The 25,833-nt window shown below is 41.0% G+C and overlaps 1 protein-coding gene across 1 annotated transcript in view; it reads left to right on the top strand.

Moving 5' to 3' along the window:
- Positions 1 to 649: 649 nt before the first annotated feature.
- The window catches only part of ADCY10 (adenylate cyclase 10), a 78,532-nt gene continuing 53,348 nt past the window's right edge, over positions 650 to 25,833 (top strand). Inside the window, exons 1-12 of the mRNA XM_043878463.1 lie at positions 650 to 1,071; positions 1,763 to 1,867; positions 3,716 to 3,754; positions 3,957 to 4,100; positions 6,441 to 6,646; positions 8,333 to 8,429; positions 12,610 to 12,698; positions 15,164 to 15,355; positions 17,747 to 17,865; positions 19,113 to 19,189; positions 21,080 to 21,269; positions 24,009 to 24,064. Coding sequence (XP_043734398.1) covers positions 921 to 1,071; positions 1,763 to 1,867; positions 3,716 to 3,754; positions 3,957 to 4,100; positions 6,441 to 6,646; positions 8,333 to 8,429; positions 12,610 to 12,698; positions 15,164 to 15,355; positions 17,747 to 17,865; positions 19,113 to 19,189; positions 21,080 to 21,269; positions 24,009 to 24,064 — 1,465 coding nt within the window. The 5' untranslated portion in view covers positions 650 to 920. The remainder of the gene's footprint in view (positions 1,072 to 1,762; positions 1,868 to 3,715; positions 3,755 to 3,956; positions 4,101 to 6,440; positions 6,647 to 8,332; positions 8,430 to 12,609; positions 12,699 to 15,163; positions 15,356 to 17,746; positions 17,866 to 19,112; positions 19,190 to 21,079; positions 21,270 to 24,008; positions 24,065 to 25,833) is intronic.

The raw sequence follows: 25,833 nt of genomic DNA, 5'->3' as shown, positions 1-25,833 counted from the left end.
TCTGTATCATTTATTCCAGGAACTTGAATTGCTCTGAAAATATTAGGTATGCTATTTCTGTTCAGGGTGGTTCAGCATGATTTTCACAACATTCAGGTGTGAGCGTTTCATTAGCCCCAGCAGTCAAAGAAATGCCTTAGTCTCGGAACTAACTAGATAAGAAATCAAAATTTCCACGTTTCCTTCCATTTACAGTTTAAAGTCTTATATACACACATACACACAGCCCTTTTAATTCTTTTTCTCTATTTCTTTACACCTATACCTTAAAACACTTCATCTCTTGCTTATATATGACCCTCCACTTTGCTATTCACCTTTCTATAAATTGGGCTTCCCTGGTGACTCAGCTGGTAAAGAATCTGCCTGCAATGGCGGGAGACCTGGGTTTGATCCCTGGGTTGGGAAGATCCCCTGGAGAAGGAAATGAATGGCTACCCAGTCCAGTATTCTGGCCTGGAGAATTTCACGGGGTCACAAAGAGCCGAACAAGACTTAGCGACTTTCACTTTTCTATAAATATTCACACACACAAACTCATGTTTATGCCTTCTTTTTTAATTTTCAAACAAGAGAAAGAAAAAAAGAAGAGACCAAAGGGAAGGGGGAAGGGAAGAGGGAACATGAGGACAGAAGGGAGAAGGGCCTGGACCAAAGCTCTGGGGCTGCTGGGCCCTCCTCCAGAGCACTTGCAGCCTGAGTGCTCACCCTTTCATGCAAACGCTTGGTCAACAGCTCAGTCATTACCACATCAGCCACTTAAGTGAGCGTTCTGCAGGTTAGAGTAAACGGGGAAAAAGGAACAGGAGAGCGAGTGAATGAATATAAGTCAGATTGCCTCCAATCTCAGCTTTGTTTTCTAGAAGGTCCATTCAGGACTGTTCGTGGTGATCATACAATCCTGAGTATTTGCCTTGAACATGAACACTCGAAGAGAACTTGAATCACAGGACCGGGCCATCGTCAGAATAGCAGCTCATTTACCGGACCTCATTGTCTATGGAGATTTCTCTCCAGAGAGACCTTCTGTGGATAATTTTGACGGAGTCTTGATGTTTGTTGATATTTCAGGCAAGCACAAAAAGGATGTTTAATGTGGGTGAACAATAGGTTTGCATCAAAATCACACACAGTGCTTGACTGCAGAGTAGGGGTGCTGTTTCAGAGTTTTTGTGCTGTTATTACAAATATCGCCCCTGAGAAGACAGGAGGGAGGGCCTGGCTGTGGGCCTGGCTCCCTTTCATTTTCCTTTACCTGGCATGTCCAGTGATGGGCAAAGGTTTAAGATGCCTACGTCCTTGGCCTGGTACTTCAGGCTCCAGTGTCCCTGGCCCAACTTCACTGACTCAGCCTCCAAGCCCTACACCATCCCAGGCAAAATTGACCTCTGGAAATGATCTCTCCAATGTTATTTACAGCTTAAGAGGAAACTTACCACCTCTTCAGAAGTCATTGAATTTTGTGTGTTTTCATTACCATGAAATGGCAGTTCTATACCCAGTTAAAACCGAAGTCAGCCCTGTTCGAGTTGGGAAGTTAGGAGGGAAGAGTTATCTGGTGCCTTTCCTTGACCCCTAATAAACATAGATCTAGGAGACCCAATATCTGACACTTGGCCTGCCACAAAGATCATTTAAAAGAAACACTGCCAGTTCTTAAAACACTTAAACACTTGCCATTGCTAGCAAGTGTGGTCCTCTTCTCCTGACACTGTTTGCTTCCTCCAAGCACCCAAGGAAACGAGCTGCGCAATTATTACAGGTTTTACTGCAATGACTGAGAAGTTCAGCACAGCCATGTACATGGACCGAGGGGCTGAGCAGTTGGTGGAGATCCTCAACCACTACATAAGTGCAATAGCGGAGAGTAAGTGTTTCTGACTTAAGCATATTCATTGTTTTCTGTATTTGGTGGTTACAACCTGAGAGACTACTGTTGCTTAGTACCCTTCATTGTCTCCATGAAATGTGTATGAAACCAGTCTTTTTTGAAATATAATACAGTACAAGTGAAGGAATGTAATCAAACCTCACTAACATAGATTGAGGGGTTAGTTTTGTATTAGTTACTAAATTAGAGATTACTTTGAAAAGAAGTGTAGTAGTAATACTTTTAGTTATGTTCAATAACTCCTAAAAGCTAGCATCAGTGTAACACAAACACAGTCATTAAGAGAATATGTTATGAATGTTGTTCAGTCACTAAGTCGTGTCTGACTCTTTGTGACCTCGTGGACTGCAGAACATCAGGCTTTCCTGTCCTTCACTATCTCCTAGAACTTGCTCAAACTCATGTCCATTGAGTTGGTCTTGCCATCCAACTGTCTCATCTTCTGTCACCTGCTTCTCCTCCTGCCTTCAATCTTTCACAGCATTAGGATCTTTTCCAATGAGTTGACTCTTTGCATCAGGTGGCCAAAGTATTGGAGCTTCAGCTTCAGCATCAGTCCTTCCAATGAATATTCAAGGTTGATTTTCTTTACGACTGACTAGTTGGATCTCCTTGCTATCCAAGGGACTTTGAAGAATCTTCTCCAGCACCATAATTCAAAAGCATCAATTCTTCAGCACTCAGCCTTCTTTATGGTCCAACTTTCACTTCGGTACATGACTATTGGAAACACCATAGCTTTGACTGTATGAACCTTTGTTGGTGAAGTGATGTCTCTGCTTTTTAATATGCTATCTAGGTTTGTCATAGCTTTTCTTCCAAGGAGCGAGCATCTTTTAATTTCATGGTATGAATAGATGAATGTTATAATCTACTTGTCAGTAATTTATGTACTAATAATGGATTCTGAAGTATTTACTGATGACTGAAAAGTTTGGTCTCCTTTTCAACCTCTGCCTACCAACTTGCTTGCATTATTAATTTGAACTATTCATTAAGAAAAGGATTTATCCTTTTAAGCTAAGTCCTAGGTCTAGTCTATTATCAAGGTCTGAGTTTCCTAGTAATACCTTAATATCACCCACTAGACAACACTAGACAACTCACAGTGTCCCTGTGAGGGACAGGGTGGCCTGGCGTGCTGCTGTCCATGGGGTCACAAAGAGTTGGACAAGACTAAGTGACTGAACAACAACAACGACAACAACAGACAACACTTAATCCTCATTAAAAGCAGAAATACACAGTTCTGGTTCCTCTTTGCATTGCACTTAGCACATTTTCAATGCTGCAAAAATCAGAGGAGAAATGTCAGTTTATGTCATAAAGCCTAAATAAACAAAATGCAAGTTGGTAATAAAATTCAAGTTGACCATAGTTGTGGTTTTTTCTGTTTTTCAGTTCTTATGGAGTCCTGTCATCTATGCACTCACCCACACTCACTCAAGCCCTGACTCATAACATATACAGATCAGTAAAGAGCATTTCATTATCATAGGAGTAGGGTAGCTGTCCTTAGGCCTCATAAGAAATCCTAACTTCTTTCCATTCACAGGAACAGAGCAGGTACATAATCCAATTCACTGTTCTCATTCTTGTCTGAGCCTTGGGTTTAAATGCCTTGTCTGAGAAGACATCTTTAGTATAAACCTATCTCTGAATTGCTCTTCTCTTGACCTAATTTCTACCCCACTGTTGAAGGGTAGATTCTTTTTATTGGCTTTATGAAATCAAAGTTATGCTGCACACATGGAACTTACATAATTTAAGAGAATGAAAAAAAAACAGAGTTTAATGTCACCTTATTTTCTTTTTTTCCCTCAGAAGTGTTGATTTTTGGAGGAGACATCTTAAAATTTGCAGGTATGGGGGCTTACTGAGACGGCAGGGGTAAGAAAGGAGTGCCAAGGTTCCTGGACTGACAAAGGAGACATCTCAGAGAGAGCAGTGGGTAGCAGACTGGGTAGAGAAATGTTTGAAGAATAAGTTTCTGTACAGATTTCATACAGAACAGACTGGAACCCCAGGGCAGGTTAGGAGCCCCCAGTGTGTCTGTCTTTTCAAGGTGATGCGCTGCTAGCCCTGTGGAAGGTGGAGCGGAGGCAACTGAAAAACATCATCACGGTGGTAATTAAATGTAGTCTGGAGATTCACGGATTGTTTGAGACCCAGGAGTCTGAAGAAGGCCTGGATATCCGAGTCAAGATAGGTAAGCTCTGGTTGTACAGTAGTTAAGACACTTTCTTGGCAGTTCAGTAGTTAAGACACTGCACTCCCAATGCAGGGAGGACAGGTTTGACCCCTGATCTGGGAATTAAGGACTCTGCAGGCCATGTGGTATGCCCTAAATATATATATATATAAATATATATATATATATATATATATATCTCATATATGTAAGCTTTTGAGAAAGAAGAGATGCTATAGCAGTTTGAATATGGGTCCTAACTCCTGAGGAATCTCCCCTCTAAAGAGAAAACAGTGGAACATCATGACTCAGGCCCACCATCAGGTCATGAACTTTGACTAACCAGAAGGTGAATTTTGCTTTCCTCATTTACCAGTTAAGAGAACTCCTAATATCCACCTCATAACTTTTACAAAAAGTAAATTTGAATGGTTAGAATAGTACCTGGCACAACCACTCCACAAAATACTCTTTATCGTTACTATTGCTATTATTTTTAGGCCTTGCTGCTGTCAGCAATGCTTATTATTAAGCACAGTACGGAGCAGCTTGTGATTACATAGATTCAACAATGTTTTAGGACTAGTCCTCCCCCACTTCATAAGAATCATGTGCAAGAAAAGCTTAAAAGGTCAGCCTGCAACACAGCTCCACTTAACAGAGGGCTTCTTAAATTCACACATACAATAACGATCACTGGTATTTCCATATTGTATTGCAGACATTACACAGTGTCATTTCTGCTTCACCACACTCCTGAGGTATAGGCAGTGTGGGATCTATTTCACAGGTGGAAAATGAAATTCTGATAGGTGTAAATGATGAGTTACAGCTGGTGCTGTTGGTATTCATGTCTACCTAACTGTAAACTTTAGAATTCTTGAATATCAGAGGTGATAAGAAGATGGATCAGAGGTTATCCAATCAACTGCTCTCAGTTTTCCTTAGGTCAGCAGTCCCCAAATTTTTGGCACCCGGGACTGATTTTGTGAAAGACAATTTTTCCATGGACTGGCATGGGGGGACGGTGGTTTTGGGATGATTCAATCACATTACATTTATTGTGCACTTTATTTCTATTATTATTATATCAGCTCTACCTCAGATCATCAGGTTTTAGATCCCAGAGGTTGGGGACCCATGCTTTAGGTTACTCAAATTTTCCAAGATTTTTTTTTTTTTTAATTTTCCAAGATTTTTAAATCTTCTGTTAAAAAAAATCAGATTTGTTATAATACTAAATATTTCTTTCCAAGTTACCACCTAGAGAGTTTTGGCGTATTATTCTTCTTGAAAAATGATGGGGACCCTTCAGGTGCATACTTAATGGCTATTAAAGAAAAGGTAACCAGCATCTTTTAACCAGCCTAAGCATCCATGTACTTCAGAGGGAAAACAAACCCCCTGTATATGTATATATCAGGGGAATTCAGTCTTGACAAATTAGCACATCAGAGAGCAAAGATAAAAAGCAATCTTTGATTATGTTAATTATGGTAATTTAAAAGAACTGTGTATCACAGCTCATTTACACATATATTTTTTACACGTCATATTTTAAAACATTCTGTCTTTTGTTGTTTTGGTACCAAAATCTTCAGCTCTCAACTTGAAGACAACTAGAAGACACATTCTTGGGATGGAACACTTGACAGTCAAAATACCTGCTCATTTCTCCAACCTTTTCTTGTCTATCTGTTGCCTGAAATTTCACGCTAAGTGTTACTTTTTAACTAGAACCTCCTCTGATAAAATGCAAATCTTTCCCAAACAGAAGTCATTAAAATTGTCCTCTGTATAAATAAGAAGTAGTTTGAAGTATAAATAAATTGAAGAAAAAATAAAATAACTCTGAGGAGTGATAGGGCTATCTAGTATAGAAGGCACTCCAGTACTCTTGCCTGGAAAATCCCATGGATGGAGGAGCCTGGTACAGTCCATGGGGTCGCAAAGAGTCGGACATGACTGAGCGACTTCACTTTCACTTTTCACTTTCATGCATTGGAGAAGGAAATGGCAACCCACTCCAGTGTTCTTGCCTGGAGAATCCCAGGGATGAGGGAGCCTAGTGGGCTGCCATCTCTGGGGTCGCACAGAAGTGACTTAGCAGTAGCAGCAAGGCTATCTAGGGAGCTAAATGTCACAAAATGGTGAAAATAAGTAGCTAACTTTCTAGATTCCGGAGCAAAGGCATTTGGGAAGGCCTGGGCCCACAAGAGACATTCACTGATTTCTAAGCAAAATTTTAGAGACTAGACTTTTCTCTGAGATGCAAAAGATTCTGATTGTCCAAGAAGCCATGTTCCTGGGGACTAGGCCAGAACTTCTCACGCAAACCCTTGCTTGCCTTCCTGCCAGGACTGGCTGCTGGCCACATCAGCATGCTGGTCTTTGGAGATGAAACTCGAAACTACTTTCTGGTGATTGGTCAGGCCGTAGATGACGTGCGCCTCGCGCAGAACATGGCACAGGTGAATGACGTCATTCTATCCCCAAACTGCTGGCAGCTCTGCGACAGGAGCATGATTGAAATTGAGAGGATTCCAGATCAGAGAGCAGTTAAGGTAGGTGTGGTGCTCCTACTTGCCGAAAGTTCTGCCAGTCCATGCCAGGGGCCTCCTGCCAGAAGAGCCACTGGTTCTATGAAGCTGGAGACTCGGATGGGGTCAGTTTGGGTTAGATGAAAAAGTGTTAGCCCAGGACTTCTCCTCTGGGAGGAACCGAGCCTGGTGAGCTCAAGAGGAAGTGGTCAGCTTTTCTGTGGTAACTAAGGATGTGGAATCTGGGTATGGAGGCCTTTGGTGGGACTAGTGCACTTGTTTAATGAAAAATTTCCTGGCTATTCCCTGGGAGCAGAGCGTTGTACAATAGCTTTGGAGGCTGCCATTGGCCCTCAAGTTCTCTCCTCAACACTCCTAAGTCAAGGCAAGTGATCACAGAGGATGAGAACTGGAGGCGAGTGGGGACAGCAAAGACTATGGAGGGAAAGGAATTTTCCCTGAGCCCTGCCTAGCAGAAAACACTGTAGTTAAGTTGAAGCTGGACTATAAGCAGAACTGTCCCTGGGATATAGCCAATTTGAGAAAGGAAGGAGAGCTCTGCTGCTAACTGAACCAGGAACAGGACTGCTTGGCAGATGGAAAGAAAAGATGGTGAATCCATGGAGTTGCCGGCGAAGATGAGAACCCCACACCATGCCCTATGCATCAGTCTACACCCCTCCTAGCCTCCCAGACTCACTCTTCCAGTAATACACATCATGGCTGCATGACCGAGCTGGCTGATAGCAACGCCTCTGCTCCCCCAGTCTTCTTCAATCATTACTTATATCTTTAAAATTTGTTTTTAATTTTTAAATTAAGTTTAAACTCACAGAAAAGTTCAGAAACAATAGAGTGTTTCCATATATCCATTAGCCAGCTTCCACAAATGTTAACATTCTTCATAACCAGAGTGCAATAGTCAAAACCTGAAAACTGACATTGGTAGAGTATACTATTCACTAATTAAAGGCCTTATTTGGATTTCACCTGTTTTCCCACTAATGTCCTTAGTGAGTTTTCCAGGATTCTATCCATGATTTCACCCTGCACTGTTATTTTTAACTTAGTCTCCTGCAATCTGTAAAACAGTTTTTCCTTGTCTTTTATGAACTTGACACTTAACATGAGTATTAATCAGTTATTTTGGTGTATGTTCCTCGATTTTGTTTTGCCTGATAGTTTCTCATTATTGGACTAAAGGTTATCCGTTTTTGGAGGCAAAAATATTACAGAAATAAGGTTGTGCCATTCTTTATGTATCATATCTTGGAGTTCATGATCTTGATACGAATTTTATTACTGGTGATGTTCCTAATACCTTTTGGGGCATCAGCACCCTTTGTCCTTTTACACTTGTAAGAAAGAAATGGTATGCAGTTTAACCCAAGTATTATTTCAATTAAAATGTTGTAAAGTAATAAGAAAAAAAGGAGAAAGTTATAAGAGTGGAAGAGTATACAGGTTAGTTCCCTGGAATGGCCTGCTGTGTATATACTGAAGATTGAGATCTTAACAATAATCAGAGATATTTTTAATGTCATTACATGCAAATTAAAGCTCTTCACTGTTTAAGTTTGCCAGTGTCTGATTATCATGTTTGGGATATTCAACACCCTGCCCTTTCTGTTGAGAAATTATATTCAAAGGACCAGGCAACCCTCAGAATAACCAAAAACTTTTCCCTTTCTCTTTTTATTTTTAATTTAGGTTAATTTCTTAAAACCACCCCCTTCTTTTAACTTTGATGAATTTTTTACAAAGTGTATGGCTTTCATGGATTATTACCCTTCTGGTGACCACAAAAGTAAGTACCCTCTATACTCAAGAGCCTTGCTTCTACCAGTGGTCTGTAGGGTCTTATACCAATGCCAAGGGCTCCATTACAAGTGATTGGTGTCTTCAATCCAGTTCACAGTCCCAGCAGCATACAAAGGGGACCTCCTTCCCATTCCCCACAATAGCTATTCTAAGTAAAACCCTCCTTAGGTCCTCTGCTTCTACCTTGGCAATGACCCCTTTCCCTCATCTTCCAAACATTTGCAAGTCTTCTCCATGATAAAAGGAAAAAAAAATATGAATCCTACTTTTCCCTTCTAACATTCAGCACCAGACTTCTCAAGGGTTATCTGTATGTCTCTACCTCTTCTTCTGTCCTCTCTTTTAATTATTCACCCAATAAGCATTGATTACATGCACCTTGAGGTGGGGATGGAGAGCATGTGTTCACCTACTTGTCAGTCTTGAGTCCCTGACATCTAGCTTCTGTCCACTTTCCCCCCATCTCCTGGGACCATTTATGTCAAGGTGTTAATAGCCATCAACTTACCAAACCAGCTGACCTCTCTTCAGGCCTCATAACTAGGTGATTGGCTTTAGATTACTCTCTTTTCTAGGTATTATCTTCTCCTCATTCCTTGAGTTCAAAAATATTATTTCCTAGTTTTGCTTTTACCCCTCAAACTACCCATTTTCAGTTCCCCTTCTGTTCCTTGAATGTTGATGATTCCAGGAATCTGTCTTCGACTGTCTGGTCTTCTCTACTGACGTTTTGTGGAACCATTAATCTATGCTGGATTTCCCTATGACTGCCAGCAGGGCTGGGACTAGTGTGAGGAATGCAGGACAATTTAGGTGATAACAAACTTTAATACTTCATGAAGTAGACAGTCTCCTGCAAAATGGTGTGGAAGGCAAGAAGTAAAAAGTAAAGAACAAGGAAAGGCTAAAGAATAAAGAACAAGGAAGAGACAAACAGAAAGTATCTGATTGGCTGGGGTCATATATTCAGTCTTGTTTGGGGTAAGAAGCCTGGGAGCTGACTAGGCATTTAGGGATTGGCTGACTATGATTACTGCTTTTCTGGTTAAGTGGAGCATTTACTGGGACACAAAAATTAATCTAAGTCTTGGTTTGCTGACATGGCATGCTGGATAGGGAGCAGCTTATCTTGGGCTTAGAAATTTATTTCAACAATGTCTCAATTCTATGCTACTTATCTTTCCCTGAAACTGTTCCTTTATCCAGACTAGAAACTTCAGAAACATCTTTGAATCATTCTTCTTTGTCACCATTTTTGTATAGGTCTTGAATATTTTGAACATCACAAATTTAGACTGTAATTTTACAAAACTGCAGTAGGTAATGGGATGAGAGGGGTGTTCAGGGGAACTGTAGGCAAATTGACCAGGAAAGGCCAAGAACCCAAATGCTCCAAGGATAGATAAAATCTAGTGATATACTCCTTGAACTGTACCTTATCCCATCTCCGAGATCTTAATAATGCCTTCAGTAACTTATTTTGGGCTCTGCAATACCACAGTGCAATTCTGGTGCTAACTACCTGGAGTCAGCACAGAGAGATGGAGTCTTCCATAAGACTTCTCTTATCACCAGCTATAAGCTCTGAGATTAGTAAGTCACCTGCACTTCTGACCAACTGGCTACAAATCCAAGGGTTCTCACAATGCTCTCAAGTTCAATAATTCACTATAATCACTCACAGAACTCTGGAAAGTACTATGCTTATAATTATGGTTTTATTGTAAAGAATACAAACAAGGACCAGCATTGTATTGGTCTCTGAACACATAGGATGAGGTCTGGGAGAGTCCCAAATATGAAGCTTCTTGATTCTCAGGACACATCATGCTCCTTGAACATCAAAGTATTTACCAGCCAGGGAAGCAGAGGTTCGCGTATTTTATTGGTGGTTTATTTAACAGGCATGTACTATGAAAAACTGGCCTTATGAGGCCAGTGAAAAGTGAAAGCATTAGATGTTCAGTCCTGTCTGTCTCTTTTCGACCCCATGGACTGCCTGTCAGGTTCCTCTGTCCATGGAATTCTCCAGGCAAGAATACTGGAATGTGTAGCCATTCCCTTCCCCAGGGGATCTTCCAGACCCTGGGATTGAACTTGGGTCTCCTGCATTGCAGGCAGATTCTTTACCATCTGAACCACCAGGGAAGCCCCATTGGGCTTATAATTGAACTAAATCTCCAGCCCCTTTTCCCTCCTCAGATGTCATGAAGGTTAGGCTCTTAACACCTGGTTCAAAGCACCAACCCTCTTATCACATGCTTGGTCTTTGCAGATAGACACCTATCCTGAGTCATCTCACTAGTATAAATTCAGGTGTGGTCCAAGGGACCCACCATAAATAACAGAGACAGTTTCATGATCTGGGAAATTCCAAAGATTTAGAAGTTACTCTGGGATTAGGAGCAAAGACCGGCCAAATTCCTTATTATTTGTCTCTTCCCTGATAGCTTGGATGGTAAAGTGTCTGCCTACAATGCAGGACACCTGGGTTCAATCCCTGGGTCGGGAAGATCCCCTGGAGAAGGAAATGGCAACCCACTCCAGTATTCATGCCTGGAAAATCCCATGGACCGAGGAGTCTGGTGGGCTACAGTCCATGGGGTCGCAAAGAGTCGGACACGACTGAGCGACTTCTCTTCACTTCACGAGTCCCTTGGATAGCAAGAAGACAGTCAATTGTAAAGGAAATCAACCCTGACTATCCATTGAAAGGACTGATGCTGAAGCTCCAATACTTTGGCCACCTGATGTGAAAACCCTGATGCTGGGAAAGACTGAAGGCTGGAGAAGGGGGTGACAGGGGACAAGCTGATTGGATGGCAGCCCCAACTCAATGGACATGAGTTTGAGCAAACTGCAGGAGATGGTGAAGGACAGGGAAGCCTGGTGTACTGCAATCCCTGGGGCTGCAAATAGTCAGATACGACTGAGCAACTGAACAACAAACTTTTGTCACCATGATCGTCTAGACCTTTACAGTGCCTGGTCTCCTCCTGAGCTCTTTGCTTCTCTCCACAGTCTGCTCAGCATCATTTCTTATTTATCTCCCATACTCACATGGGGCTCATGCCAGTTTAGTCTTTACCAATTCTTTAACATACTCTGCTCATTCTTGACTTTAACCTACATCTGCTGGGCGTGCATCCTTCTAGTAAAAAGCCAAAAGCTATTCAAGATTCAGTAAAATTCCTAGTTCTCTTTTTAACCCTTTTCTGATTAAACCAGTTTATCTAGACCACTGATTTCACTGAGTGTCTCTGGTCTTTATAATCTATTAGCCCATTTGGTCTTTTTTGTATTTAACTTTTTCTATACATATTATACTTGAATGTGCATAAGTGCCTCCAGGAAAAACTCAATTTCCTAATAACTTTTTATTCCCACACAGTGCCTAGCACAGCATTTAAAATATACTAGGTTTTGAATACATTCAATACAAACATTTGCTCCCCAATTTGTATCCTTTTCAGACTCCACCATTATTTTTCATCTTTTTCACATTATTATCATTCTTGTATTCCCTGCTGAAAACCTATCATAATTTCTTTCCATTATTTTTTTATTTCTTCAAATTCATTCTTACCACCTCCTAACAGTCTATTTTATAGAGTATGAAACAATCAACCATTATAGTGAAAATAATCATAGAGATGATGAAAGCCTGGTGCTTTTTTCCTGGATGAGGAAATAAGAGTCAACCAGGGCAGTGAAGTGACTTGTCCAGAGTCACACAGCAAGCTGGTATCAAACCTGGGATCAGAAGCCAGTCTCCTGACTCTTAACTCATGCTGCTCTTTCAACTCGATCATCCCCTGCATTCCGTCATCATTGTCCTCCATTATCATCCCCTCATCTGTTTATTCCCATCACCTGTGACAATACTTTTAGCTCAAGTATGGAGGTGAAAGTCTCCTTAAGTTCTGAAGTGTGATGACATTCAGAACAGGGTTTTGAGCTACATGCAACTGAATTTTGGGAAACCCTCAACTTCTGAGAACGTCTCATTGGCTTTCCCTTGGCCCTATTTGGCCACGAAGTAGCCCAGAGTTTTCTGACTGAACAGTGAAGACTACTGCCCAAGGGAATGGGGACTGGGAGGCACCTCTCTCCCACATTGCAGAGCCAAGCTTCCCTTTCTGATCCTACCTCTCCTGCCCTCTTAGACCTCCTGAGACTTGCTTGCATGCTAGAGTCTGATCCTGAACTGGAATTGTCCCTACAAAAGTATGTGATGGAAAGCATATTGAAGCAGGTATTTGAATAATTTAATTCATTGACTTTTGGGGTGTCAGGGATCTTGGACAGCTGCTAAGATCAAGAAAATCAGTAGCTTGTAAAATGTTTCATTGAAATAGAAAGAGGTGGGGCTGACATTCTCCACGTGTTCAAATCAGAATGTTTTTAAGAATTAAAACGGGTATTACTCATAATTACGCTGTGACAGCAGGGGTAAACTAGGCCTTATACAACTGGGCAAACTGAAAGTGTCGCAAGCGTATAAGAACATGTCACACACACACACACAAAAGAACATCACATGTCTTTTCTACATGTCACATAGCAAGTGAATGATACTGTTTCTCTTGTCACTTGAATTATATCTTAAGCTTTGAAAGTTAATACAGATAATTAGAACTCTCAGAAGTACCTCTAGCCCCTAGAGTTTTCCCTTCTCATTTGCTTAGATCCAGGTTCTTCCAAAGGCATTAACTGTTCAAATTGTAACTATTTCTCAGCACTCACCATATGCCAGACACTCTTCTCTTTCATGTATTTATTCTTCACAATCCTTGGCAGATGTATTTATCCATTATATATGAGCAAACAGAGACAGAATGATACCATGAACTTTCCTGAGATTATAAAGTAAGAAATGTAGCTAGGATTTGAACCCTGTTCTCTCTGAACCCTACATTTCTTTCAGAGGCTGTATACATCCTCTCTAATACAATGCCTATTTTAATTCTTAATCCTGTCAAAATGCAGTTATGTCCTAGAGGAAATATTTGTGGTACAAGCCTGATCTGTGGGCAGCTGCCTTCACAGTGTGGGTTGAAGAGCTGTCAGAATGCCCCCCTGTACCTTTCACTCAATTGAGAAACACTCCCCCTGCTGCTGCTAAGTCGCATCAGTCGTGTCCGACTCTGTGTGACCCCAGAGACGGCAGCCCATCAGGCTCCCCCGTCCCTGAGATTCTCCAGGCAAGAACACTGGAGTGTGTTGCCATTTCCTTCTCCAATGCAGGAAAGTGAAAAGTGAAAGTGAAGTCACTCAGTCGTGTCCCACTCTTCACGACCCCATGGACCGCAGCCCACCAGGCTCCTCCATCCATGGGATTTTCCAGACACTCCCTCTAGTGCCTGCAACTGTTGGATTCTTTAAGATTTTTGAAGCTCAAGAGAGCCATCCCACTCTTCCCCTCCCTCCCTCTAAGATAATATGCTTCTTCAGCTGCTACTAGCTGAGAGCAAGGTCTGCAGGAAAGGGATGTAAGAGAGGTTCTGTGAGTCACTGTGAAAATTCTGAGTAGGAGTGACAAACACGGGCTAAGCAACAGCAGCTTGGGAGCCGAAAGGAGGCAAAAGACAGATGCTTTACAGCTTTACCAAGGTCTGTCCCCGCACTTAACGAACAAAGATCTGGTTGAATTTTTCAAACCAAAATTCAGAATACATGGCCTGATGGAATAATTTAATTTCTTTAACATGTTTAGTATTATGTATTTAATATTAATTACCTAAATTCATTTGAAAAATCAAAGAAAATGATCATGTTGCCTAGTTAGAAATTATTAAATCATCTTTTATGAAAAGTACATGAAACCTCAGCTTGGAAGCATGATTCCAAGATTCCCTGTACACAATTTCCTTTTTCATCCAGATGTGTTTCTTATTGTCAATGGAGAATCTGACACTTTTGTGTTGTCTGGGGGAGAAAAAATGCAATACTTCTCCCCCATTGTTTTGTTATGTACTTAAATTTAACAAAATCCAGGGCTAATGAATAGGTAGGGATAATCCCTACTGGTAGGGATAGGGATAATTTGGGAAACACTCACCTTTCCCTTCCCTGTGCCTGTTTGGATAGACTTAGAGTGAAGATGGGAACTGAATGAAATATAACACCAAAGAGAGGCAAGGGGGTGCTACAAATAGAAGTCCATAGATTTGGATTTTGTTTGATACTGTTTTCCCATATGACTTGGAAAATTTTCTTATCTCTCTATCCCTCAGTTATCTAATTAGTAAAATGAGGATAATGTAATTTTATTTCATTTGAGGATGAAGGAGGATGGAATATGGAAATATTCTGAAAAGTACCTTGCTATGAAAATATTAGGTTGAATTACGTAGCAGGCTATTCTTATTCCTAAATTGTTAGAGAGCCAAAAGAAACAGCAGTTCTTTTATTGTGATGGCTCATATTGGCTGAGGGAGCTAGCAGTTGGAACAAGGGAGTGGTGGCTGGCCAAAAATGAGCAGGCTTGTAAGTTCCTATCGGAAGAGATTTTGATAGTCCATTCCATTTCCATCTTTTTGACTTTAGGCTGGCTCTGCTGTGTTCTACCTCCCAACTTTGATAACTTCAGTTTCCCTAGAGAACCTCAAAAGGCTAGTTCCCTCCCAGTGATAATTTTGGGTGTGGTGGTGATGATATTGGGAGGAAAGATCCACTGCCAAGGACACATGTTAAGGAAAGCTTCCTTCTAAATTACAGATTGATGACAAACAGCTTCGGGGTTATTTGTCTGAGCTTCGCCCCGTGACAGTTATGTTTGTGAACCTGATGTTTAAGGACCAAGATAAAGCAGAAGTCATAGGCTCAGCTATTCAGGATGCCTGCGTGCACATTAATTCTGTCCTGAGGGTCTTCCGAGGCCAAATCAACAAAGTCTTCATGTTTGACAAGGTAAATTTCCCACACTAAAGATGTGGAAGCCTACCAATAATTTAAGATTAGCATTATGTCCATGGACATGGGAGAAAGAGAAGGAATAGACACGTTTAATCTAGAAGCATCAGTCTTTATTTATAATATAATAACAGCCTACATGGTGGATGTGGCACTCAATGTGTGCTAGGCATTTTTCTCCACACTTTTACACATATTGCTTCTTTCTTCACATGCCTACTCTAAGTGGTAGGTATTGTTGTTATTGTCCCTATTTTACAGATGAGGATGTTTAGGTAAAGCTAAGGATAGTGAGCCAAAATAAGATTAAGTGGTGGACTGGATTTCAGACCCAGGTAGTGTGCCTTCTTGGTCTGTGCTCTTAACCACTGTATTCAACTAGCTTTCACTGTATGTACATACATCTGGCATCCAGCGTATAATGAATCTCCCAGAGATTTTAGGTCAGCCTTCTAGTAACCATCCTAGCCTAGAAGCTATAATCTCCACCTGCCATACGTGCACTTCCAGCTCCCCTTTCAGCTCCTTAATTGAGATGGGGTGGGGGTGTCACCTTTAGCTCTCAATTTTTTCAATCCGGTCTTCATCTGTTCAGAGAAAAATGATGTGATAAATTATCATAGTAGTGCTCATGAGAATTGATTTCACCATCTCAGGTGATTTTGTATTGCAACAGCGGAGCACTTAATTACTGCTCCACACTCATTCACTCACTTATTAAAAAAACACAATGAGCATTGGCAGTGACGGAAAGCTAGGGCTGGGCTGCAGAGGCAAGAAACTCCCACAGGTTGTCACAGAACCAGGCAGAAATAATTAATTTTTGTATGAGAAATACTCTGTTCTGTGGGAGTTCTGAGGCAACGGAGACCTCCAGTCCAGTGTAGTCTGATACTTTCTTCCATATTCATTTATGAGTATCCTCAGAAAAGAGCATAGACCCAAGAGAACAGTTTTTAGTGTCTTGCAGATACTCCAGACAATTCCTGGAGAGACAGTTCCTGGCTCCCACAGTTCCCAGCTGTGTGTCCTTAGCAAGTCATTGAACTTCTCTGAGACCTAGTTTGTTCCTATTTATTTTGCATAAAAATAGGGACATTATTTAAATGAGGATAGTATTTGCCTAAAGTGATTGTTGAAAGTTTTAAAAAATATGTGTGGGAAGCACCTGTTGTGATGCCTAGTTCAAGTCAGCACTCAGCAGATGAGATCTGACAGTCTCACGGCCAGTGTGAGGTCTTGCCAAGCCACTAGGCAGAATTCCCAGCAAAGCAAACCCACCAGTGCCCCCAAAGGGCTGCCCTCGAATCTCTTCATAGACCTGGATTCAGGGCCCCCCAGCCCCTTGCCCCACCAATGCCACAACAGACCCTAGTGCCGGTGAGAATCCGACTCTCAGTCAGATGGGCTTCCCAGGAGGCCCAGTGCTAAAGAGTGCCTGCCAAAGCGGGAGACACAGGAGACGCAGGTTTGATCCCCAGCTTGGGAAACTCCCCTAGAAGAGGAAACGGCAACTTACTCTAGTATTCTTGCCTGGAAAATCTTGTGGACAGAGGAGCCTGCAGGCCAAGAGTCAGACACAACTTAGTGACTAAACATGTACTTGGTCAGATTCTTTTTGGAGAGGGTTGAAGAAACGGAGGCATTTTACTGTTCTTTTGCATTTTATCAAGATAAAACATACATAGACTCAAATTTTTAACCCATTAACTTTTATTCACTCTGCACTATTTTCTTACAGAAAATAGCATCTGAAGTCATTTTTTAAGGGACTAATAGTAAAAGTGCCAAACTTCAGAGTTTACTGTCTCTTTGAAAGAGTTAACTTTCTGCCAAGGAAAAACACTCCCAACTTAAGCCTTTATCCTTAAGAAAAATGAATAATAACAATATCTGAAGAGAACTTTAGAGTTCATGAGGTGCATGTGTATATATGTAAATATAACATACTAATTTTTCAATAACCTAACCAACCTCAGCAAGTCTAAGTTATACCTGTATTTAGATTGATAAACTGAAGTTCATAAAGTGTAATTGACTTGTCCAAGTTTCCACACTTGGGAAGTGGCATGAGAACACATATTTTCTGATCTCAGAGCTGGTGCCTTTTGCTCTGTGCTACTTTTTGGACTTTAACTTAGGACTTTGCAACCCAAGACCTTGGCTACAGTAGAGAGTAGACAGGAGGGTACACTCTCAGGTTCTAACCCTACTGTTGATGATGCAAGAGAAGTTATATAATGTTTACTAAGAATGAAATAGGTATATATTTGATGAACTTTGTTTCAGAAAGTGAAAATTGCTACTCAGCCTCCACTGGGCCATCTAAACGGTCCAGTTTAAAACTAACAGTCCACCAGTTGTGTTTGCTGCCTTTCTCCCTCACAGGGCTGCTCTTTTCTCTGTGTCTTTGGTTTTCCTGGGGAAAAGGCACCTGATGAAGTCACTCATGCCTTGGAGAGTGCTGTGGATATATTTGATTTCTGCTCTCAGGTCCACAAAATCCGGTAAGTGTTGACCCTGATTCCATCCGATTCCTGACTCTGTTGTAGGATATGGGGAGACAGGACAAAGGTCAGGGAATAGGAAGGCGGGAGACTGAGTGTCTTTCTGTCTACATTCATTATTTACTGAATGTACAGGTAGGGTGAGCAAACCCAGCCCTGATGCAGTCAGATGGGGGGATGGTCAAGGCCAGGTGGAGAAAGGATACTCCTAACAAATTCAAATGTACCAGAGAGGGTCTAACTGGATTGTCTCTCTATACTTCTGGCTTACTTCCTGGGAGAGGTTCATATTCCAAACTATGTTGGAGACCTGAGATGATTTTTAAAAACTAGGAGATAAAGTAAGTACTAGGGCTTCCTCATAGCTCAGTTGGTAAAGAATCTGCCTGCAGTGCAGGAGACCCAGGTTTGATTCCTGGATTGGGAAGATCCCCTGGAGAAGGAAATGGCAACCCACTCCAGTGTTCTTGCCTGAAGAGTCCCATGGGCAGAGGAACCTGGCAGGCTACAGTCCATGGGGTTGCAAGAGTCGGACATGATTTGGTGACTAAAACACCACCACCAAAGTAAATGCTAGGATTGGAAATTTATATATTGATCTGGCCTCAAGATGATCCACTCAGTAAAATTATTAAGAAAATGTTTACATTTTTGACCCTGGCTGTCCAAGAGCCCAGTGCCCTCAGGCTCCCCCTGTGTACCCCAATAATCCTGACTTGTGGTCAGGTACCACAGGTACCACCCTTTGCCCTAAATATTCCACCTTCTCAGCCTCTAGTCATTTGTATATGCAGCCATCTTCATGCATTAGAAATGTTAGTTTTTGATGCTACACAGTTATTTCCTTTTGAAAAAGTGACTTAGTTCTTTCTAGCAATCACAAAAGATAGTTAATTTTTTTTTTTTACAACCACAATCATTCTACATTGAAAGTCCATTGGGGTGATGAGATTATTTTCCAGAAAAATAGCTCAGATGAATACTTAAAAGTAGCAGAAAAGTGAACTGAGTTGTCACTTCTAAGAACTTAGCTCTCTGTCTCAAACTGCCCTTCCTTTATACCTCCAGGCCATGCACAATGGCCCTAACCTAACTGCAAAGGGAAGAGTGTTCTTTTTTGAAAACTCTTTCCCACCCCTCCCCCATCCCACTTATCTCCACGTCCCCACCCTCCCTGCCTTCTCTGTGTTCATTGTCTTTATCTCTTTCCCCACAACTCTCTTTCTCCTCCCCACCCCCGGAGCCAGCACTGTTTCCATTGGCGTGACCAGCGGGATTGTCTTCTGTGGAATCGTCGGACACTCTGTAAGGCACGAGTATACAGGTGTGCTGAACTAGCTTATGTCCAGCTTTCTCTCAGCAAGCACTGTGCCTTGCCCCTGGACTGGGTGGGAGGCGGGACAAAAATTAGCGGGACATGGACCCTGTGCTCAAAGGTTTACAGTCTTTCAGATGAAACCACAGCTTATCGGTTGGTCCCTGGACAGCGCAATGATTGCAACATGTGTATTTCTGGGTCTACGATTGAGTATAAGAAATATGCAGTTTAGACGGGAACTGTGGGAGGCCATGCTTCCCTGGTGGGTCAGACGGTAAAGAATCCGCCTGCAATGAGGGAAACCTGGGTTTGATCCCTAGGCTGGGAAGGTCCCCTGGAGGAGGGCATGGCAGCCCACTCCAGTATTCTTGCCTTGGAGAATCCTCGTGGACAGAGGAGCCTGGTAGGTTACAATTCATGGGGTCACAAAAGAGCTGGACACAACTGAGTGACTAAGCACACACACGTGGGAGGCCATACGCTCAGGGCATGATGGGCCTTTATGTTAATTTCCTGTTAACATTAAGCGATTACTCCTTTTAATTCCTGGGATAGATGAGGACTGATTCTTAAAATTATGAATATTGGCATTACTGAAAAATAGCACTAATCTCAAAAGTAAGTAGGTATTATCTCAAGATTTCACTGCTCTTTCCTGTTCAATCCTATTAGGGTTTTAAATGCTTAGAAATAATACATTTAAAATACTGCATATATATAAAATACTGAAACAGTTATGTCTGAAGTAATACAACTCTGAGATTTTCTTCAAAATAATACAAGGTGGAGAGTGGATGGTTAATGGTTGGGAGCCTGGGTAATAGATATATAGACTCATGATACCATGCTTTATTGTATGGTCAAATTTCCCCATAACAAACTGGCTTTAAAAAATGAGTATCTTAATCAGGAGTATTCAAGTTTATCTCAAAGTACAACATTTAATACCTAATTAGTAGTAGTATTAATTGAGGGCTTACTAGCAGCCCAGTACTTCACAAAGTTCTTTATGTGTATTAACTCATCAATCTCCATAAACTACCCTCTGAGAGAAGTACTGTTATCAACCCCACTTTACAGATTAGAAAACTAAGGCATGGAAAAGTTTAAGTATTTTGCCTAAGTAATTTACGCATAGTAGAGGTAGAGCTGAGAGGTAGCCTGGTTCAGAGTCTGTGCACTGCAGTATCCCCTCTTGAAGTATCCCCTAAATTAAACCTACAATTCACACCCCTTCCAGCCCTATTTACTTACTCTTACAAAATCAAATGAAGGCTCATGCACAGAAACATACAGACCCAATTTTGTGCCTCCTTTGGAGGTCAGTGGTACGTGTCCAAGCTGTGTCCAAGCTTACGTGTATCTATCTTAAATAGCAGAAGACCAACTATACCTCATCTGAGAGCCCTCAGGCCCTGCTCACCATCCCACTTAAGAGAATCCTCTCCATATTCAAGGCGCTTTTAATCCTTGAGCAGATAATCCCCTTAGCCTCTCAAATGGCTAGTTAACTCTTGGTATATTCTAAAATGTGGTTTAGTTGCTAAATTGTGTCCAACGCTTATAATCCCATGGACTATAGCCGGCCAGGCCTGTCCATGGGATGTCCTAGGCAAAAATACTGGAGTGGATTGCCATTTCCTTCTCCAGGGAATCTTCCCAACCTAGGAATTGAACCCAGGTCTCCTACATTGCAGGCAGATTCTTTACCGACTGAACAATAAGGGAGCCATTGGCTAAATCTGGGTAGTTGCAGGTAAGATTGCTGTGTCATCTGTGAAGGCAAAGGGAGTAAAGGGTAAAAATGCCATCTGGGGACAATATGCATTAGGTTACACTGAGTTCAATGGCTGTTTTCTCCTTGCTCTATGTCTTTCTCTCTTCTTCCTATTATAGTCATTGGTCAAAAAGTCAACATAGCTGCCAGAATGATGATGTACTATCCAGGAATCGTGACCTGTGACTCTGTCACCTACAATGGCAGCAACCTACCAACCTACTTTTTTAAAGAGCTTCCAAAGAAAGTCATGAAAGGTGTTGCAGATTCTGGACCAGTGTATCAGTGTTTGGGCCTTAATGAGAAAGTGTGAGTGTGGGACATTGGCCTTGCAGTACTTTGTAGTAAAGAAGTGGGAGAATTATAGTAAAAACAATAGGTCACCAATTTCAGATTTGAAGCCATTTCAGAAAATTAAAATCTAGTCCTTCCCAGGCCAAGACCCAGATTTCAAATTCCTTCATCTTCCTCCATCCCACTGATAGTATACATGGTGGAAGATCCCACTCTATTGTCAATTTTGAGACTATGATGGTAATTTATCAAAGGTTGTACAAAAAGAAGAGAGTCTTCTCATTTGAGTATCTCTTTGGACTCAAAAGAACCCAATCACCAACCATTAACTATTGATCACTTCAACTGTGTGTTCAGGTATTGATAAAGATTGCTCCTCTTCTAGGTGCTTAGTGACACACATTCTCCCAAAGCCCAGTTGGGGCTCACTTAGGAGCTGAAGATCCCTCAGTACCTGCCAATCATTTTCATGATACATTAAAATTCCTTGCAACGAGACACAAAGTAACCACCTGCCTTTCCTGCCTTATCTCCTCCTATGTCCCTTCCTCTGGGGGCGTCCAAGGGGATTAACTCGCTTTCATTCATTCCATCCCCAGTCTACTAGGAAAACCGCAGTCAATGTTTGAAATCCAACTCAAGGATTTATTCCTTTCTAAAGCTGCCTCTGAAAGCTACCCAATCCCTAGTCCAACGGTTTAGCTCTTTCCTCCTCTGTGTAACTCTGTAGCACAATAGAACACTCAAAACAATCAGTGTGCTTTTCACTTCCTACACTGGGAGCTTTATGAGGATAGTGATCATTTTTTGTTCATTCTTATATCCGCAATGCTTGGTAGGCATCAATAATGATGACTAAATGAATGAACAGCATGGGAAGCTCTAAATAGTAGTGCTTGGTGGATGGAAAGTGAAAAGGTATTATTCTTTATATTAGCAAGCTAGAATTTAGGCCTTAAAGGGTCAGATAACAGAATTAGGGCTGTAATTGGTTCAGTGAGTCTGTATTATTCATCTTCGTATTCCCAGGGCTCAGCATTGTTCTTGGCATGTGTAGATCATCAATAAAATGCTGTTTGAATAAATGAATGAATAATAATTTTTTTGTGAGCCCTTATTAAAGATTAGGGACTTTACCTCAATATCAACTATATGAGGTAGAAACAAACTAATATTAACTCCATTTTATAAATTTAAAAATGGAGACTCAGAGATTTGTTAGATGACTTGTTCATAGTCATAAATCTAGTAATTTATGGAGCCACATTGCTTTCAGGTGCCATAGTAATGCTGCATTATAGTTAACCTGGAGAAGGTAATGGCAATCTACTCCAGTACTCTTGCCTGGAAAATCCTATGGACAGAGGAGCCTGGTGGGCTACAGTTCATGGGGTCGCAAAGAGTCAGACATGACTGAGTGCCTGAGTGCATAGTCAACCACAAAATCTCAGTGGTATACAATAGTACATTTTTATTTATCTCATGAATATGTGGGGTTCAGTTGTTCTTGGCTGGATTTGGCTGATCTTGCCTAGGCTTGTTCGTATGCCTGGGGTTGAGCAGGTTGTCAGGGACGACTTCAGATAGGAAGGATAACTGGGACAGCGATTCTGTGTATCTCATATTGGGCTAGCCCAGGCATGTAGCCATGGCAATATCAGAAGAGCAAGAAAGAGCAAGTCCAATGCACAAATGATTTTCAAATCTCTGTGTCATGTCTGTTAACATCCCATGGGCCAAAACGTCCGCAAGGATGAGCCCAGCATGGGAGGGCGCTGCAAAGGGCATGGATACAAGTGGGGTTGAAGAAGTGGAGCCATTAATGCAGTCGGTCTACCACAGAAACTGTTTCTGGAGCTACCAGGACTATCTGGTCCCGAGACCTGCCCTCTTATTTGTTTCTCTATACCATCTCTGAAAATCAGAGACTATAGAAATACACATACAAATATGAACAGGGCCTGTTTCCTGTCCTGAAATCCAATGGGAAAGACAACATGCACAAAATTAATAGTATGGGAGACTTTGGTATGTGCTATAATACAGAGGCATAACAAAATATTTAGTATGATACTATAGACAAGGGAATGAGTCATTTGTTGAAAAAGGCCCCTTTGACAGATGATATTATGCAGTGGACAAGAATATGCCCTTGATCCTAGTTTTAGATATTGACTCTATCAATATCCTCTGTCACCACTAACCATGGGATCTTGTTGACGTTAAACTCTCTGTACCTCAGTTTTCTCATTTGTAAAATGGGCATAATAATAATAATACCTTCTTAATGAGCTTTTTGTCTGGAGTAAAGAAAATGATTATGTAGAGCACTTGAAAGTGCCAGGCGCATAGCATGTGTTCCACAAAGATGAGCTATTATTGATTGAACAATTGGCAGAATCTTTCTGTGCTGGGAGACAATATAACACTTCTAACTTTATTGGGTCCCCTACTGAGTATCTGGTTTCCCTGGAAGAGGGTCAGTTCTACCAGTGCAGGCTCAACAAGCATTTTTTGAACAACATATCAGGCTCTGTGCTAAAGGCAGCTACGTATGCTGTTTGGAGACTCTATTACCAAGTAAGAACTTCTTTGTTCCCTTCCTCTTGGCATCTGCACCCCTTGAGTCAGGGGATAGACTCCTGTTAGAGATTGAAAAAAAGGCTTTCTGGGAACTAAGAGCTAGTCCTTCTGGCTTTCAATATTTCCCTATTTTGACACTAACATCTTTTTTTTTTTTTTCCTTCTCTTCAGCATGTTTGGGATGGCATACCTCATCTGCAACAGAAATGAGCGTTACCCTTTGCTGGGTAGGTAGTGGGCCTTGATTTTTAATCCTCTTTATTGAACTATAACGAGACATACGGAAAAGTACACCAATGATAAATCCTCAGCTTAGTGAATTTTCACAAAATGAACATATAATCACCATCCAGACCAAGAAATTAACAAAGAAAAAAAAAATAGCAGTACTCTGGAAGCCCTCAAATGCTTTATTCTCCTCCCTTTTACCCGAAGATCAAAAGTAATTCTAAATCACTGCAGTTCAGTTCAGTTCAGTTCAGTTGCTCAGTTGAGTCCGACTCCTTACGACCCCATGGGCTGCAGCACGCCAGGCTTCCCTGTACGTCACCAACTCACCACCAACATCACCTAAATTACTTAGGCCTGTCCTTAAAATTTATATGAATGAAATCCTACATTGCGTAATTACATAAGCCTTCTTTTAGTCAACATTATGTTGTGAAATTCATCCATATTATTGGCGGCATCTATAATTCATTCATTTTCACTGCTATGTAGTAGAGTTGGCCCTCGGTAATGGCAGTGTCAGCATCCACGGATTCAAACAACCACAAAACAAAAATACCTTTTTTAAGAAAATTCCGAAAAGCTAAACTTGAATTTATTGCACACAAGCAACTATTCATGTTGCATTTACATTGTATTTGCTATTATAATTTATCTAGAGATGATTTAAAATATACAGAGGATATGTGTAGATTGTATGCAAATACCATGCCATTTTATATAAGGGACTTGAGCATCTGTGGGTTTTGTATCCCTGGGGGTCCTAGAACTAATTTCCTGTGGGATACAGAGAGGTGACTATTTTCTATTTTATAAATATACAACATGTATTCCTTCTGTATTTGTACATTTGAGTTGTTTCCAGTCTGGGCTCTTATGAATAATACTGCCATAAAAAGTTTTGTACAAGTCTTATGATGAACATATGTTTGCATTTCTGCTGTTGAGTATACATATGTATATACAGGTGATATTGTTGCAAAAGGTACAGTTTTGGTAGATGATGCCAAATAATTTTCTAAAATGGTTGTATTTGATTATATGTGACTGATAGTGTTACAAACATTCCATTTGCTTTTCATTCTTACCAACAACTTAGTTTTATCAGTCTTTGTACTTTTAATAATTCTTCTGGTATTATAGTGGTATCTCATTGTGGTTTCCATCTATTCCAACCCTGATGTGGTTGAGCCCCTTTTCCAAATATTTATTGACCATTTGGAAATCATCTTTTATAGAAGTGTCTGTACAGATCTCTTGTTTATTTTTCAGTTGGGTTATGTTTTTATAGATGTGTTGGAATTATATATTCTGAAAATGAGTCCATTTGTTTTTACTGTATGTAACTTTTCCCATTCTGTGATTGTCTTTTTATTCTATTAGTGATGTAATTAATGAACACAATTTTTTATTTGAATGAAATCCAATTTACTAGTCTTTTCCTCTGTAATTAGTGCTTTTGTACACTGTGAAATCTTTCCTCACCCACAAATCATGAAGATACTTTCCTACATTCTCTTCTAGAAATTTTGTTTTACCTTTTACTTTTAGAGCTGTGACCCACCTGGCAGTGTTGTTTTTGTAATTCTTGGTAAAAAGGACCCTATCATAAGAAAGCTAACTCAAGACTAGACAGGGAAGTAGACATTAAATGAAGTAAAGAAGAGACCGAAGTGAGGATTGGCCTGTGGATTCTGAAGGCAGTCATTTCTAATAGTGGCTTGTAATTTCCTTTTATCAGAAGGAATAATGGTTTGTAATTTCCTTC

This window comes from Cervus elaphus, chromosome 20 (assembly GCF_910594005.1).
Source record: "Cervus elaphus chromosome 20, mCerEla1.1, whole genome shotgun sequence".
Taxonomy (NCBI): domain Eukaryota; kingdom Metazoa; phylum Chordata; class Mammalia; order Artiodactyla; family Cervidae; genus Cervus; species Cervus elaphus.
Note: the sequence above shows the minus strand (reverse complement) of the source record. Positions and strands in the feature narration are given on the sequence as shown.